The 12974-nt window shown below is 43.0% G+C and overlaps 1 protein-coding gene across 2 annotated transcripts in view; it reads left to right on the top strand.

Moving 5' to 3' along the window:
- The window catches only part of MTHFD1 (methylenetetrahydrofolate dehydrogenase, cyclohydrolase and formyltetrahydrofolate synthetase 1), a 127468-nt gene that overhangs the window by 87805 nt on the left and 26689 nt on the right, over positions 1–12974 (top strand). Inside the window, exons 2-8 of one of the 2 annotated variants that reach the window (XM_049828827.1) lie at positions 4830–4914; positions 7284–7343; positions 8044–8097; positions 8468–8604; positions 8731–8831; positions 9155–9291; positions 10688–10799. The exons of the other annotated variant lie outside the window; for it this stretch is intronic. Coding sequence (XP_049684784.1) covers positions 4830–4914; positions 7284–7343; positions 8044–8097; positions 8468–8604; positions 8731–8831; positions 9155–9291; positions 10688–10799 — 686 coding nt within the window. The remainder of the gene's footprint in view (positions 1–4829; positions 4915–7283; positions 7344–8043; positions 8098–8467; positions 8605–8730; positions 8832–9154; positions 9292–10687; positions 10800–12974) is intronic. 2 annotated transcript variants of the gene reach the window in all.

The raw sequence follows: 12974 nt of genomic DNA, 5'->3' as shown, positions 1-12974 counted from the left end.
ACATGGAAAGGGGGAGTCCTAAGGGAAAGAACCTGTAGGGGGTTGCCATGTCCCCTTAGTGGAAGGAAGAAAATCTCAATATCACTCTTTGTGAAGACAGACCATTGTAGATGTATTGTCTGGAGTGCTTGCAGCCCCACAAAGGTGGATTGAGTCCTTATCTGTTTCTCTTACGTTTTCCTCTGATTAAATCACCTGATAGTTGGGTGTTGTATGTGGTATCAGTTTTGGGATGCAGACCTGATTGGTGTGACTGATGTTGCAGCATGGGAAGCTGGTCATGACAGTTCATGGTATTTTAATTCATGTTTGGGGCAAACTCTTCTGTGTAAATTTTAAAGACTCAGCTTTATGTGAAACTTAAACTCTCTTGTTCTGTTGGCAGCCAGCCACATTTGAGATGTTCCTCAAATGCTGCCTATCCCATCCCCTACAATGATTGCTTCATCAGCTCAGCCATTTTGTGGCCCTCATTGGACTAGCATTCTGGACATGACAAAAAAGCCTATAAAAAAGCAAAGGTATCTTCATGTATTTATCTGGCCTCAAGAGTGCTCAGACAAGCATTTGAGCTGACACAACTGAAAGAGTGGTTAAAAACTGTGGGAGTGTGGAAGTGGTAGAAAGAAGCAAGTAATTCCCCTATGAGATGACAGTGTGCCAGGATCATGCAGTGGTATGGCAGGAGACTTATGAACAGATTCCAGTTCTGTTCTCTAAACAGTGTCTTCCATCAACTGCAACCATCAGTCAAATTACCAGCAGCAATTCAGATAGACTTTCCCAAGGCAGTTCCCATTCCAGTGCCACTCCATTGGGACAGCCAACCTGTGACTCTCCCCAGGAGAGACTCCTTTCTGTCTCTTCTTTGATGTGCCAATAGGATGTTCTGTGGCATGCTTGCTTGTAGCCTCTTCACAGTATTTGAAGATAAAGCAGTTGTCCTGCTAGCTAGGACACAGTGCCATGGAGGTTTGCAGTGTGGAGAGACAAGCTTCCCCTTCTCCAGTTTCGTTTCTTTTCTTCTCATGGGGGCAACAGAAAGTGAGCAGTGGCAGTGCTGCATGCTCTAAGGAGGAATGGCTACAGGGACCACAGCCCTGACCAAGATGGTGCAGGACCTGGGGAGGACTATGAGCCTTATACAGCCATTTCTGGAGGGCTGCAGCAAGAGCACTTCTGTTGCATGTTTCTGAAACTTTTGGGAAATCTGTGATCCAGGCAGTGAGGCCAAACCCTCCTCTTTGGGGGCAGACCTCTTCTAGAGCATCGTCTCTGAAGGAGGTGTTTGCCAGGTCATACATTTCGCAATAGTCGCATAGGCCTAGGGCCCTACTACCCAGAGAAGGGACAGAAACACAGCCTGACGTCATCTTCAGTATGGTGACGTGTATGCTCACACCACAGCCACCCCAGCCGTTGTGTGTATATAATCACATAGGGGTAGTGGTGGGGTCTGCCTGAGGAGGCACTAGCATGGGAGCTGTGCATCTCTCTCCATTTACAACAGGGCTGGAGGAGTGTGGTTTGTCCTTTGCTGTTCTGGGAAATTCACTTAATTTAAATTCAGCCACTGTTGCAGTCTAGAGAAAGAAAGGCTAGCAGTTGTTTTTTTTAATGTTTGGAGGTGGCTTTTGCACTGTGTGCTTAGAGCCGTGTGCTGTCCTTAACCTGTGTGGACCCTGGACCCTTGTTTGCAGTATGAGTTTGTTTGTGGAAGAGCATGTGGGCACAGGAGGGATCTTAGCGTCAGAGGGGAGGCTTTTGGAGGAACAGCCATGGACAATTGCAAATTTATGTTTGAAGACTTCAAAGTGTTTTCATACGGCAAACAAAAATGTTGTTAATTTATCAACATGAACTTTTATCTTTGTGAAGACCTGAAGTCCACAATAGAATTTTGCAAACTGTATCACTAAATAGCTGCTAGCTTCAAAGATTATTTTGTATTTGTAAGTCTGCGGAGATAAAACAAGGATTATTTTTTTTCTTACTTTTCTCTCAAACCTTTGCACCTGTGGCTTTTGTGGTAACTAGAGAGCAGTGGTACCTAACACTAGATGGCTGTCTAAGAAGTGATTTCTTGATTCAAGGCTCCTAAAGCAAATCAGCTCTGGCAGCACCACTTCATGTGTTTGTGCATGCTACCTTTCTTCAGTAACTGAAGGGGAAGTGAGCTAGCGCCTAATTACAGAAAATGACAGTATCGTAATATGTGAACAGTCACGGCTGCTGGGGGTGAAAGCACGCCACAGCCCTGCCTCGCAGAGGAAAACTAGACCCTTGGGTGGGCTTGTTTCTCCTCCACTGAGAAGACTGGATTAAAAGTAGAACCCAGAGCTGAGACCCTTTCCAGTTCACTGTCCCTTCAGAGGGCTTAACTGCATCATAAATTATGATACGTTTGTTTGCATTTCTTTTTTTTTTGCTAGCCACAAACCAGTGCTGTGCTTTTCTTACCGGAACACTGGAGGCTGTTCTCAGAAATAGCTCCCTCAAAGAGCTGGCCTGCAGCACCCGCTCAGAGGTCATGCACAGTGGTGATGCTTCTTGAGATCACTGTGGTGTTGTTACAGGCTGCTCGTGAGCTCAGGTCCTGTTGTGTCTGCAGCAGTAGGTTTGGTGCCTTCTCTAGGGGCTTACAGCTGGAGTGAAAGGAGAGGCAGTTGGTGATTTTGCTACACAGCAGATGAACTTCTGTCACTTCAGCATGAAGAATTGCTAGGACAAGGCTGATGAGTCCAGAAAACAGTGTCATAGCAGGCCAGACTTTGTGTCAAGTCTTTTACAGAGGTAATAGCTAAAGGAAGCCTAGGAACTACTATTTCTTAAGTAAAATTGCAAACAATTTATTTAACCGAAGCTTGTTAAGAGACTTTGAACAGCTTGGCCAGATGCAAACACCTATAAATACTCTGAACCTGCTCTTCAGGTGCAGCAGAGCTCTGACCATGTGATTCAGGGGGCACCAGGTGAGATGCATGATTTGGGATGGAGCAGGAGGCTGTGTGATTCCCCAAGATGGGACTTAGAACAGCCTCAGGGCTGCTTCTGGCTGGGCCAGCTACAACTGTCCTCTGGGATCAGAGCTGCTGAGTTGCAGCAGAGCCATGTGCTGCTTCCATTTCCCTTTCTTCTTGCCTCTGGCATTTCTGATTTGGAGCTCATAGTTGCAGGGTAGAGTTGGCTTCACCAGCTATCTGTCATCCTGGAATTTCCCTATATGGCAGGAATTGCAGCCTCCCAGCTGGCATCAGCTACTTACTCTGTCCTCATACCCTTGCTGTTTGAATTTTTAATGAACTGGCACCAACAGCACCTCCTCCAGTCTTGGGAAGTCTGGTTCTACTTGGGAAGTAGCAGACCTTGTGATACTGATTTGAGGGTAGATGAGCACAAGGAGACCATCTGTGTTTTAAACGGTAAGGCATTTGGAGCAGGGCAGATTTGCTAAACGTGATAGTAGCATCTTCTCATCTCTGAGAATAGTGGGTGGGACACAGGCTGGAGATCACATGGAGGAGGACAGACCTGTCAAGCCTCTAGTGTCCTGTGAGGTTTGCTTACCTGGCTTTTGCCTCTTGAGTATCTCCTACACATGCAGTGAAGTGCCACAGCCTCCTTCCATGGAGGGAAGATGCCCATCAGATGGGCATGAATGGCCAGTTCTTTCTGAATCCCGAATGCCTCTGGTGAGGAGACAGAGTAGTGGTGCTGGGGCTGCACCCAGGCTTTTGGCAGAATTTCAAATTTGAAAGAGTATGTTGGGCCTGGCACCAGGACCTCTTCCTCACCACCTTCCCTGGTGAAGGATCATGTCTGGTGAGGCCAGACAGCGATGGAGAAATTAGAGAGGGTTGCAAGGCTGGGGAGGGTGGTGACAGTGGCTCTTGAGCTGTCTGTGGCTAATTTATCAGTGATGGCTACTCGTTATCTCTAAAACATTGCATAGTAAACTCAGTATGAGTTCACAACTGGGCTAGATTAACTAATAAGTGAATCCTGTCATGCCTCTGTTTCAAAGATTTGTTTTAATAATTGTATCCTTAAAGTTGTCTTCACTGAAGAGTTGATCTGAGCTGTGTACCGGGGTTTAGCTAATTTTCCTCCCTGCTTCACCTCTGTCCACCTCCCATTCTCCTTCCTGCTCCCATGGAGAAATCTTTGCCTTGTTTGGAATCTGGGACTGGGGGCATTTTCTTGAATGTGTGTTGGCATGCACAGAAGCAGACTGGAGGCAGGAAGGTGAGTGTAGGACTGCAGCCTACCTAGCCTGGGTTAGGCCAAGCAGGCAGGAAATAGAAGCATATAGTAATGACCAACTGTAGAAGGGGTATATCTTTGGGTACCTCCTGTTTGTTTAGCAATTTTCTAGGGTTTTACCACTGTAGGTTCATTATCCTTTACCAAGACAGCATGTGTGACCATATTGACTGGTGCCTGTGGAAGACAGGTAGATTTGGTATGGCATATGTGGAAAGAGGCTTTGCTTTTGAGTAGGGATTTTAAAATCCCAGGAGTTTCCATGCCAAATTTTGTACTTTTTTTTTTACCCTTGTATCTTATGAGACTGTGAGGAGGAGGGTGAAGAAGCACAATGTGGACTTTTTTTTAAAAAAAAAAAAAAGTTTGAATGAAACTTCCAAAGTGTCTTAGTGATTTATGGACATTAATCTTATCTGGAGATTGCTGGGACCTGTGTACTCAAGGCATAAGTATGTGCTTGCCAGTCTGCCCATCTGTCATCTTTTCAACTCCTGACTTATCACTGTATGAGAATTCAGGCCCTTGGTTAACTTCTACTTTGTTGTTTTTCTTTCCATCTTCAGAGAAGTGAGGGAGAGACTGAAGCAGCAAGTTGTTGAGATGAAAGAGAAATTCCCAGGATTCAGACCAGGACTTGCAATTTTGCAGGTATTGTTTTCCTTAATGACAACTATAGAAAATCTGTATTGCTTTGCAATGGTAAGTACACAGCTGATCGATGTGCAAATAGTAACATGTTATAAGGCATAGAATAGCAGAGTTCCCTGTGAGATGGTAACACAGTTCTGTGATGTCTTTTCCCCAAGTACCTGGGTGCAGAAACATTTTGGGGTTGATTCTTTTTTTTTTTTTTTTTTTCTTTCATCAGACCCTTGCAGTTCTCTGAGCGTTGTTTGTGAAATGGTGAATAGGCTTCTTGCCTGTTAAGAGGAAGCAGTGCTTGTAGACTGTATTCCAAGTCTCTGCATTTGTGTGAGCCCAAAGCCTGTCAGCTTTCAGAGATGTATTTGTACCAGAAATCTTTGAAATGGGGTGTTTATTAAGGGATTTGGTCTGCTGTTATGTCAGAACTTGGAGAGGCAAGGGGAAAAAGAAACAAAAAAAGCAAACAAAACCACCTTTGGCCAAGAACACTTTGAGTGCAGGGAATGGAAGAAAATCCCATTGCTAAATTTGATGTCTGTCAGAAGTGTGAGTAAGTGCTAAAGTCTACACAGAAACTCTTGGGGAGGAGAAAAGGACTCATAAGTACAGGGTTTTGGCCTGTATTTGGCAGAATTAAAGTGGTGGGGGTTCTTTCCTTGCAGCTGTAAAAAATGGAAACTCTTTGTGCTTGGATCAGAAGGTGACTAGCAGTAGCAAGTGTCATGTAGCAGGAAGGAACTGTGTGGCCACAAAGGATTGATGGACTGAACGTGGCTGCTTACAGAAGTGGCTTCTGTTCTTATTCAGTATTTTGGGGTCCTGAAGAGCTCTTCCCATCTCTGGATTCCAGTGCTGAGACCACTATAGTATACAAAGACCATGCGTCCTCTTCAATGCCAGGAACAAATTTGTTTGTGGTTTGTTTTTTTTCTGGTTTTCTTTTCCATTAGCTTTAAGAAGATTATCTCTACAGAAGACTTGTCTTCAGGTGTTTAGAAGGAAGGAGGAAGGTGTTTTATTTAAAAACTAGTAAGGAATACTTTGATGGAAGCTGCTGAACTGCTGACCTTGTAAATTGTCTTCAAAAACTGCTGTCTTCTAGTGTTATTGGAATTTTTTCTTGGTTGGCCTGTGTTCTCTTCAATCCTGGGTTGTCTCAGAGTCCTTTACAACCTGTTTGCTCTTTGGCTCTCTGACACTTTTGTAAACCAGCAAATGGTCTGGGCTTGGAGTTCATCTCCTAATACTGATATGCTCAGCTGTCTATTTTTCAGTTAAGTCAGGACAATTAGCTGTTCCTGATATGTAGCACCCCACACAATATGTGCTGTTTTCTTGGGAGGTATCTGGTGTCCTCTGAGCTCAAAGAGTAGATCAGTTAATCTTTATTTTTTGTCTTGTAGTCAGTAATGTCCTCTTTTGCAGAATATATGCTGTCTGTTTGCTGACATCTGATGCCTGCTCTCTTTCTTCTTTTCCGCCCTGTATGAGGTATACCTTTTCCTAAACCCAGCAGACTTTAAAGGGGAGACAGCCCCTTTGTCTAACCCTTGGAAAGAACAACTAATGTATGCTGGGTGATCAGGTAATGCAGTCACCCCTGCAGCCTGTATTCTGGTGGGAACCAGGGATAGCTCCCAAGTACCAGGGAACAGGGTGCTTATCAGCTTTTCCTTATTTGTCCCTTATTTTCTTAAGGTTACAAGGAGTATTACCTTTAACAGAACATACTGGATGTTGCAGGTAGTATTCTGAAATACAATTGTACTGTAGTCACCCAGTACTGCCAAAAACTACAGGCTTTTGTTCCATTTGCTGCTTTCTTGGTGCACTGCTTTGTTCTTGTTTTGCTGGGGGCAGGGGGGGGGGGGTGCGGGGTTGGCAGGAAAATTCTCAAGGTACAAAACAGCAGTGGAAGAAATCTCTCCATCAGGGCATACATATGTGCATAAAATTAAGATTCCTGGGTATCAAAGAGGCCCAAGTTTTCTGAAAGCCTTAATCAGATAATTGGATGTTATCAGCACCTGCTGATCATGTTAATTAGCTAGAGGTTTGACTTTCTCAGATGAGATAGCAGGCAGTATTTTCTGTTTTGGAGACCACTGTGTTTCTATTTTCAACAGGTGTAAATAGTGTTTATGCAGGAGATCAGACAACTTGTCTTTAGCTGCCTCTTACTTGAAAGGACAATTTTCCTGTTAATTCCAGCTACTTATAGCCTCTATCAGTGTGTTTTACAGTTATTCAAGAATACCTCTGTCTCCTTGGTGTAGCTCAAAGGAAGCCAAGGAAGCTAAGGGTTAAGCCCATCTCAGCTGTTGACTGGGTCTCTACACTGCAGCGTGACTCAACTGTCTTTTCAACCTTAGGTTGGAAATCGGGATGATTCAAACCTCTACATTAATATGAAGCTGAAGGCTGCTGCTGAGGTAATGCCCAAACTCTTAATATTTCTTTTTACCCACCTACATTAGGTCAAATCTGAGTATGAAAAAACAGATGCAAATCAAATAGTTTTGTCTAAGCTTTGCTCTTATTGGAGAAACCAATGTTGGCCTGAATTCCTTGTTATAAGGAAGTAGTATAGGTGTGTAACCTGACAGTCAAGTGGGGTACTCCTGTAACAACAGTGTGGGTTGGTGCCACTTTTTGTGTGATCATCTCCTAGATTATGTGTGTCTGAAGTGCTGATGCTCTGTCTTTCCTTTCTGTGGCCATGCACTTATCTTCCCTGAATATCTTGTACCTGCAGTTCCATTGCATCTGTCACTGAGTGGTACACTGCATGCTACAGCAGGGCCAAGAACGTAGATGAGTCCCTGTTTCCCTAGGTGATAGCTGCCATCTTCTCTGCTGGCATTTCAAGGCAGTATGCTGTCAAGCCCAGATGATGTTGTTCATGTCAGAAGGTGAACAGGACAGCTGAAGTATGAACCAATCTAAGCAAGCGAAGCACTCAGCTTTTTTCTTCTTCTTCATTGATGGTATTTCCAAATAATAGGACTGTAGCCACAGGAACAGGAGATAGACCTGGGAAACGTGACAGAATGTAGCTGTGGCTGGGCTGGACTGAGAGAATAGCCAGATCAATTCCGAAATCATATCATTTGTTGGTATTCTCATTTGCAGATTGGGATCAGTGCCAATCACATAAAACTGCCAAACACAGCAACAGAAGCTGATGTAAGTAATACAGCCAATAATGAAAAAAAACATAATTTTGGTTTTGAGCTCAAGATGTGAACTTGTATTTGCTCTCTCATCTTATAAAAAAAGACTGCTTGTCCATAAATATTAACTCATGAAAAAAAACCTGGAACCTGCTGAGATTATTTTATTTTTTAAAAGAAAACTAAACCACTACAATGTAAAATTTAGAGACTTTAACAGGTATATTTCTAAAAATAAAAAATGTGAGTCATTTATACTCTTGGGTGGAAAAACTAAACATACTGTGTGTGTCTGCTAATCCAGATAGGATTGTGCTTTTTCCTTTGCATCAGTCATATTTCAGTTTAACGGCCATTAGGTTTTTGGTCTTTACTTGTTGTAGGTCCTCAAGTGCATTGCCTCTTTGAATGGAGACCCTGCTGTTCATGGCTTTATAGTGCAGCTGCCACTTGACTCTGATAAACCCATCAATACAGAAAAAATAACCAATGCTGTTGCACCTGAGAAGGATGTAGATGGGTAATCTGACTTCACCCCTGGAGAGCATGACAGCTGCTCCAGAAAGAAACTATTTTATTTTTTTTCTTCTGAATGCTGATCATGAGGCTGAGAGTCTTACTTGGCCTTTATTCTTTCAAAATACAGCCTAAGTAGCATCAATGCTGGGAAACTCTCTAGAGGCGACCTTGGAGACTGCTTTATTCCCTGTACACCAAAAGGATGCATGGAACTCATCAGGCAGACAGGTAAGGAGGTTGCCATCCATTATTCATTACTGCAGTAGTCTTCAATAAGAGGAGAAATTATGCACATTGCAAGGTTGCGCTTCACATTGAAACTTTTTTTGAGATGCCACATTTCATCTCTGCCTTTTCAGATAGTAAAAGAACTAGTTTTAAAATGGTCCTTCCTTCCTCCCTCCCAACTCCAGTTTCCTATCACACACAGCCCAGAAGAAAAATAGTAGCCAGACTTAAACTGACCAAAAGAGTCCAGACCCATTTGAGTTAATTTGTACCAGGATACACAATGACCTATTTTTACTTTCTCCTCACTTTCTGTGATGCAGGCATCCAGGTTGCAGGGAAAAGAGCTGTAGTGGTTGGTCGCAGTAAGATCGTTGGTGCTCCCATGCATGACCTGCTGCTCTGGAATCATGCAACAGTAACCGTTTGCCATTCAAAGACCTTGACACTGGCTGAGGAGGTAAGGACAGGCTGGATGCATGAGGCTGTAGTTACCTGCTGCACATTACTGCTTGGTGTAGTGCTACTCTTAAGTCATTGGGTCTGGGTTGTCTTTCATCTGAAACAGTTTCCCAGTCCTGTTCATTGCATGGTTGTGTAAATACATCTACTGGAATAGGATCCTGATTATTTTTGGCCCTTAATTAGAGGGGTTTAATTATAACAATAAAATTATTATTTTTGTTTTGTTTGGGCAAGTGCTGAGAATTTAACCATCCCTTCCTAATCTTCATGTAGTGGCCTGCAAGACAGCATATGGTTTTATTTTTTTCCAAAAAGGCTAGGTGGTCTTTTGCTTTAATGGCTGGGAAATGCTAGGCCAAATGTTTTCTCCAGTTGGGTTTGTTTTTTTTTCAGTCTATTTTCTGTGACTGGGAGTTGGTACCATTTTCTCTTTAGCAGTGAGAGTGACAGAAATAGCGTGTTGCTGTGCTGCCACCTACTTTGATTTTGTAGAGCAATCAACACTGCCAGGCTCTGTACGCAAGTATTAAAGCTGAAAAGGGGGTAGGTGTATTTGAATATAACTCAGAGAGAAGATCAGAAACACAGCAATGCTTCATGGCATTGAGTTACTGTTCAATAAGACTGTCATTAAGTTGATTAACAATTGAAGTGCTAATTCTTAATGAAATCTTAAAAATAGTTTATCTCCCTTGAAGATTAAAAGAAAAAAATCCAAGGGATAGCAGCTTCCTAAGCAGACATGAATGAAGCAGTGCAAGAACTGATGAGAAGCTTTAGTCGGAGTCTCTAACACAAGCTTTGTGACCAGATCTGTCAAATTTACTGACTGCTATGTGAATGAATATTAGTGCTGAATTACAATCAGCTTTCCCTGGAGTTGCATGTCACACAGCCCTGGACATAAAAACCGCAAGACAGTGCTGCCACAAGTGAGGTGCCACTTAGAGTTCTGTGCAGGGGTTGTTCTTGGCTGCTGTCTGATGAGTGCTGGGTATATTTCTAGCATTGAAAAGAGCAGCTGAATATGCAGGAATATTTGAAGGGAGGAAGATAAGAATATGCAAAGGCTTTAATTTTATCTAAAAGTAGTCTGTATGATCTACTTGGGAATCATGGAGAAGTTCAAAGGAGGTTGTGAAGTGTTGACTAGCAATACTTCAGGGTAGGAGTGTGAAAATAGGCTATAATTTCTGGCTGCAGGGATTTATCCCTGCCAAGGAACTGCTAGCTACCTTTAATTGCTGACACCCTTCCATCCCTCCGATGGCAATGGGTGAGCACACAGTTTCACTGCAGTTGAAGCTGATCTAAGTTGCTGCTGAAGCAGCTCCTGCGTTCTTCCACTGCCGGTGTGATACAGAGCTGTTTATTTGGTTTTGTTTTTGTAGGTTGGTAAAGCTGATATCCTGGTGGTTGCAGCTGGTAAAGCTGAAATGGTAAAAGGTGAATGGATCAAACCTGGTGCAATCGTAATAGACTGTGGAATTAACCATGTGCCAGGTGCGTGGGTAATGTATAAAGAGTGGGGATGTGTTTATTTGTATATAAATGCAGTTGCTAAGTAAGTACATGGATACTGTTTCCTTGGTGCTTCTAGTGGATGTGGACTTCTTTATCTTTAAACTCTGTCTTGGGTAATGGTGACAACCTCTGAAGATGCCAGAATACAAAAAACAGTTGGCCTGAAGTAATGTCCCAAAGCAGATCAGTGGCAGTTTTGTTTCTGCTTTCAATGAGGCTGATGATTACTAGAGTAAAGAAGAGGCCTAGGAAATATTACAACAGAATATCCATGTAATTTGCCCTAACTACATAGTGAAGTCTTGCTGCTGTTGTCACTTATAAGCACACAGCTTTGCTGTCATTGCTTTGCAGTTAGATCTGATTAAGCTGTTCTGTTTGAAATACATAAATGGCAAGCAGTCCCTTAAAGTAGTTGTGGATTTGTTGAACTGCAACATTAACTTCTTAGGCTTGAATGGCTGTTGTCCTGAAACAAAGCAGCTTCTGCAAGAGTATTGGTGACAGTGGCTCTGGCATAAAATGAAGTGCTTTAACAAAAGGATTTTAGGGTAGCATTTCACTTAGCTACACCTTCCTTGTAAAGGAGGAACAGACAGTCTGGCAATTTCTGTTTTCATCTAATTTAAAATCCAAATTACAGATATTGAATGATATGGAAAATTAGTCACCATCCAACTATCTCTGTGCTACGCCCACAAGGCTTTTAAAAGGTAGTTTTCATAATTAATCAGTCATTTTGTTGCCATTATTTAATGGAATGTAAAGAAATTTCTGTTCAGCAGTCTTGTTCCTCAAAGATGACATTGAGTTGCATTTAAAAGCATTAGTCCTTTGTCTAATTAAAATTAAAAAGTCATCTGCTGTTGCTGTTTGTTTGATGTATATGTGCCAAGTTACCCAAACTTGGGCAATTTGCCAAAAACCACAAGGTCACTGCTGATTTGCATGAAGCAGAATGGTTTGGAGGCTCCCCCACAAACATGTTGCAAATAAAACTACCATTGTGTTTCTGACATATGATGGTTATGACCTTTTTTTCAGGGTTGATGTGAACAGCATCTCTGAGGACACATCGCTGTTTCTCTGCAATTAGTCTGCCTTGGGCAGTGCCCTGAGATCTGAGCTTCTTGTACACCCAGCCTAGTCAGTGTTGCATGGCAATACACTTAATGGCGTTGTGAGACTTGCTAATCAGTGCTTGGTAGAGTACCATGGCAGTTGTCAGATTTCAAAATGATGGATGCCACAGCCTTTTTTTCTGTGGTTTTCTGAAGCTGCTGAGTTTTCCTGCCTCTTTCTTCCCTTCTGATAGGTTGCAAAAAAGTTTTCAGATTAATCTTTTGGGAAATCAGTGACAGAATTGTGGGAATTGCAATGCTACAGAAAGAATGGCAGCTGGTTTCCTAGCCTCTCCAGCTACATCACTGTACAGATAGAATATTGCTGCTAGCTGTGATGGTGCTTTGAATGTGGCAGAGAGAGAAATAGCACAGTTGCCATACATCCTACCATGGCTGTAAGTGCACCCAGCTAGGTGCCTCCTAGGTGTAGATGTGAGTTGCAGCTGCGGGACATAGCAATCTCTGGGTATGCCTACACTTTGCAAGTCAGGGTGCCCTGTATGGGCAAATCCCAATATGATTTGACATATCAGGACATTAACTTCATGCAGGCTTGCCAAGTTGGAGTTAAAAAAGTTATAGCCATGTAGTGCCATGCAAATGCTGCTGTTGTGCTTTTGAATGGAGGGCAGCCTGTATACTCCCAAGGCTGCCAGTTTGGAGGCTAGAATAGGCAGTTTACGCACATCTGGCTTTGTCCTCATGCGTACTACAGCTGAACAGAATTTCTTCCAGGTCTCCAATTAGAGAGGAAGAGAGGATCTCCTGAAACCTCTATGAGAGCAGATAAGTGTGTCTTATTCCCTTTCCAAACTGGATTGTATTTGTCTTTCTCTCCCCACTGCTGCAGCTGGAGGGCTAGTTCAGCAGATATTCTGAAGGCCTTATTCCAGGCCTGTAGAAATTGCTCTGCTACAGGAAGGGAGAGCAGTGCAGACAGAGGATACTCCCAGAGATGGCATAGTCTCTGGAGTGTCCCTCTCTGAGTCCTGATGGAGGAAGCAACCCTGTTCAAAGTCCTCCTCTGCTA

This window comes from Accipiter gentilis, chromosome 25 (genome assembly GCF_929443795.1).
Source record: "Accipiter gentilis chromosome 25, bAccGen1.1, whole genome shotgun sequence".
NCBI classification, from domain to species: domain Eukaryota; kingdom Metazoa; phylum Chordata; class Aves; order Accipitriformes; family Accipitridae; genus Astur; species Astur gentilis.
This window is presented reverse-complemented; position numbering and strand designations above follow the sequence as displayed.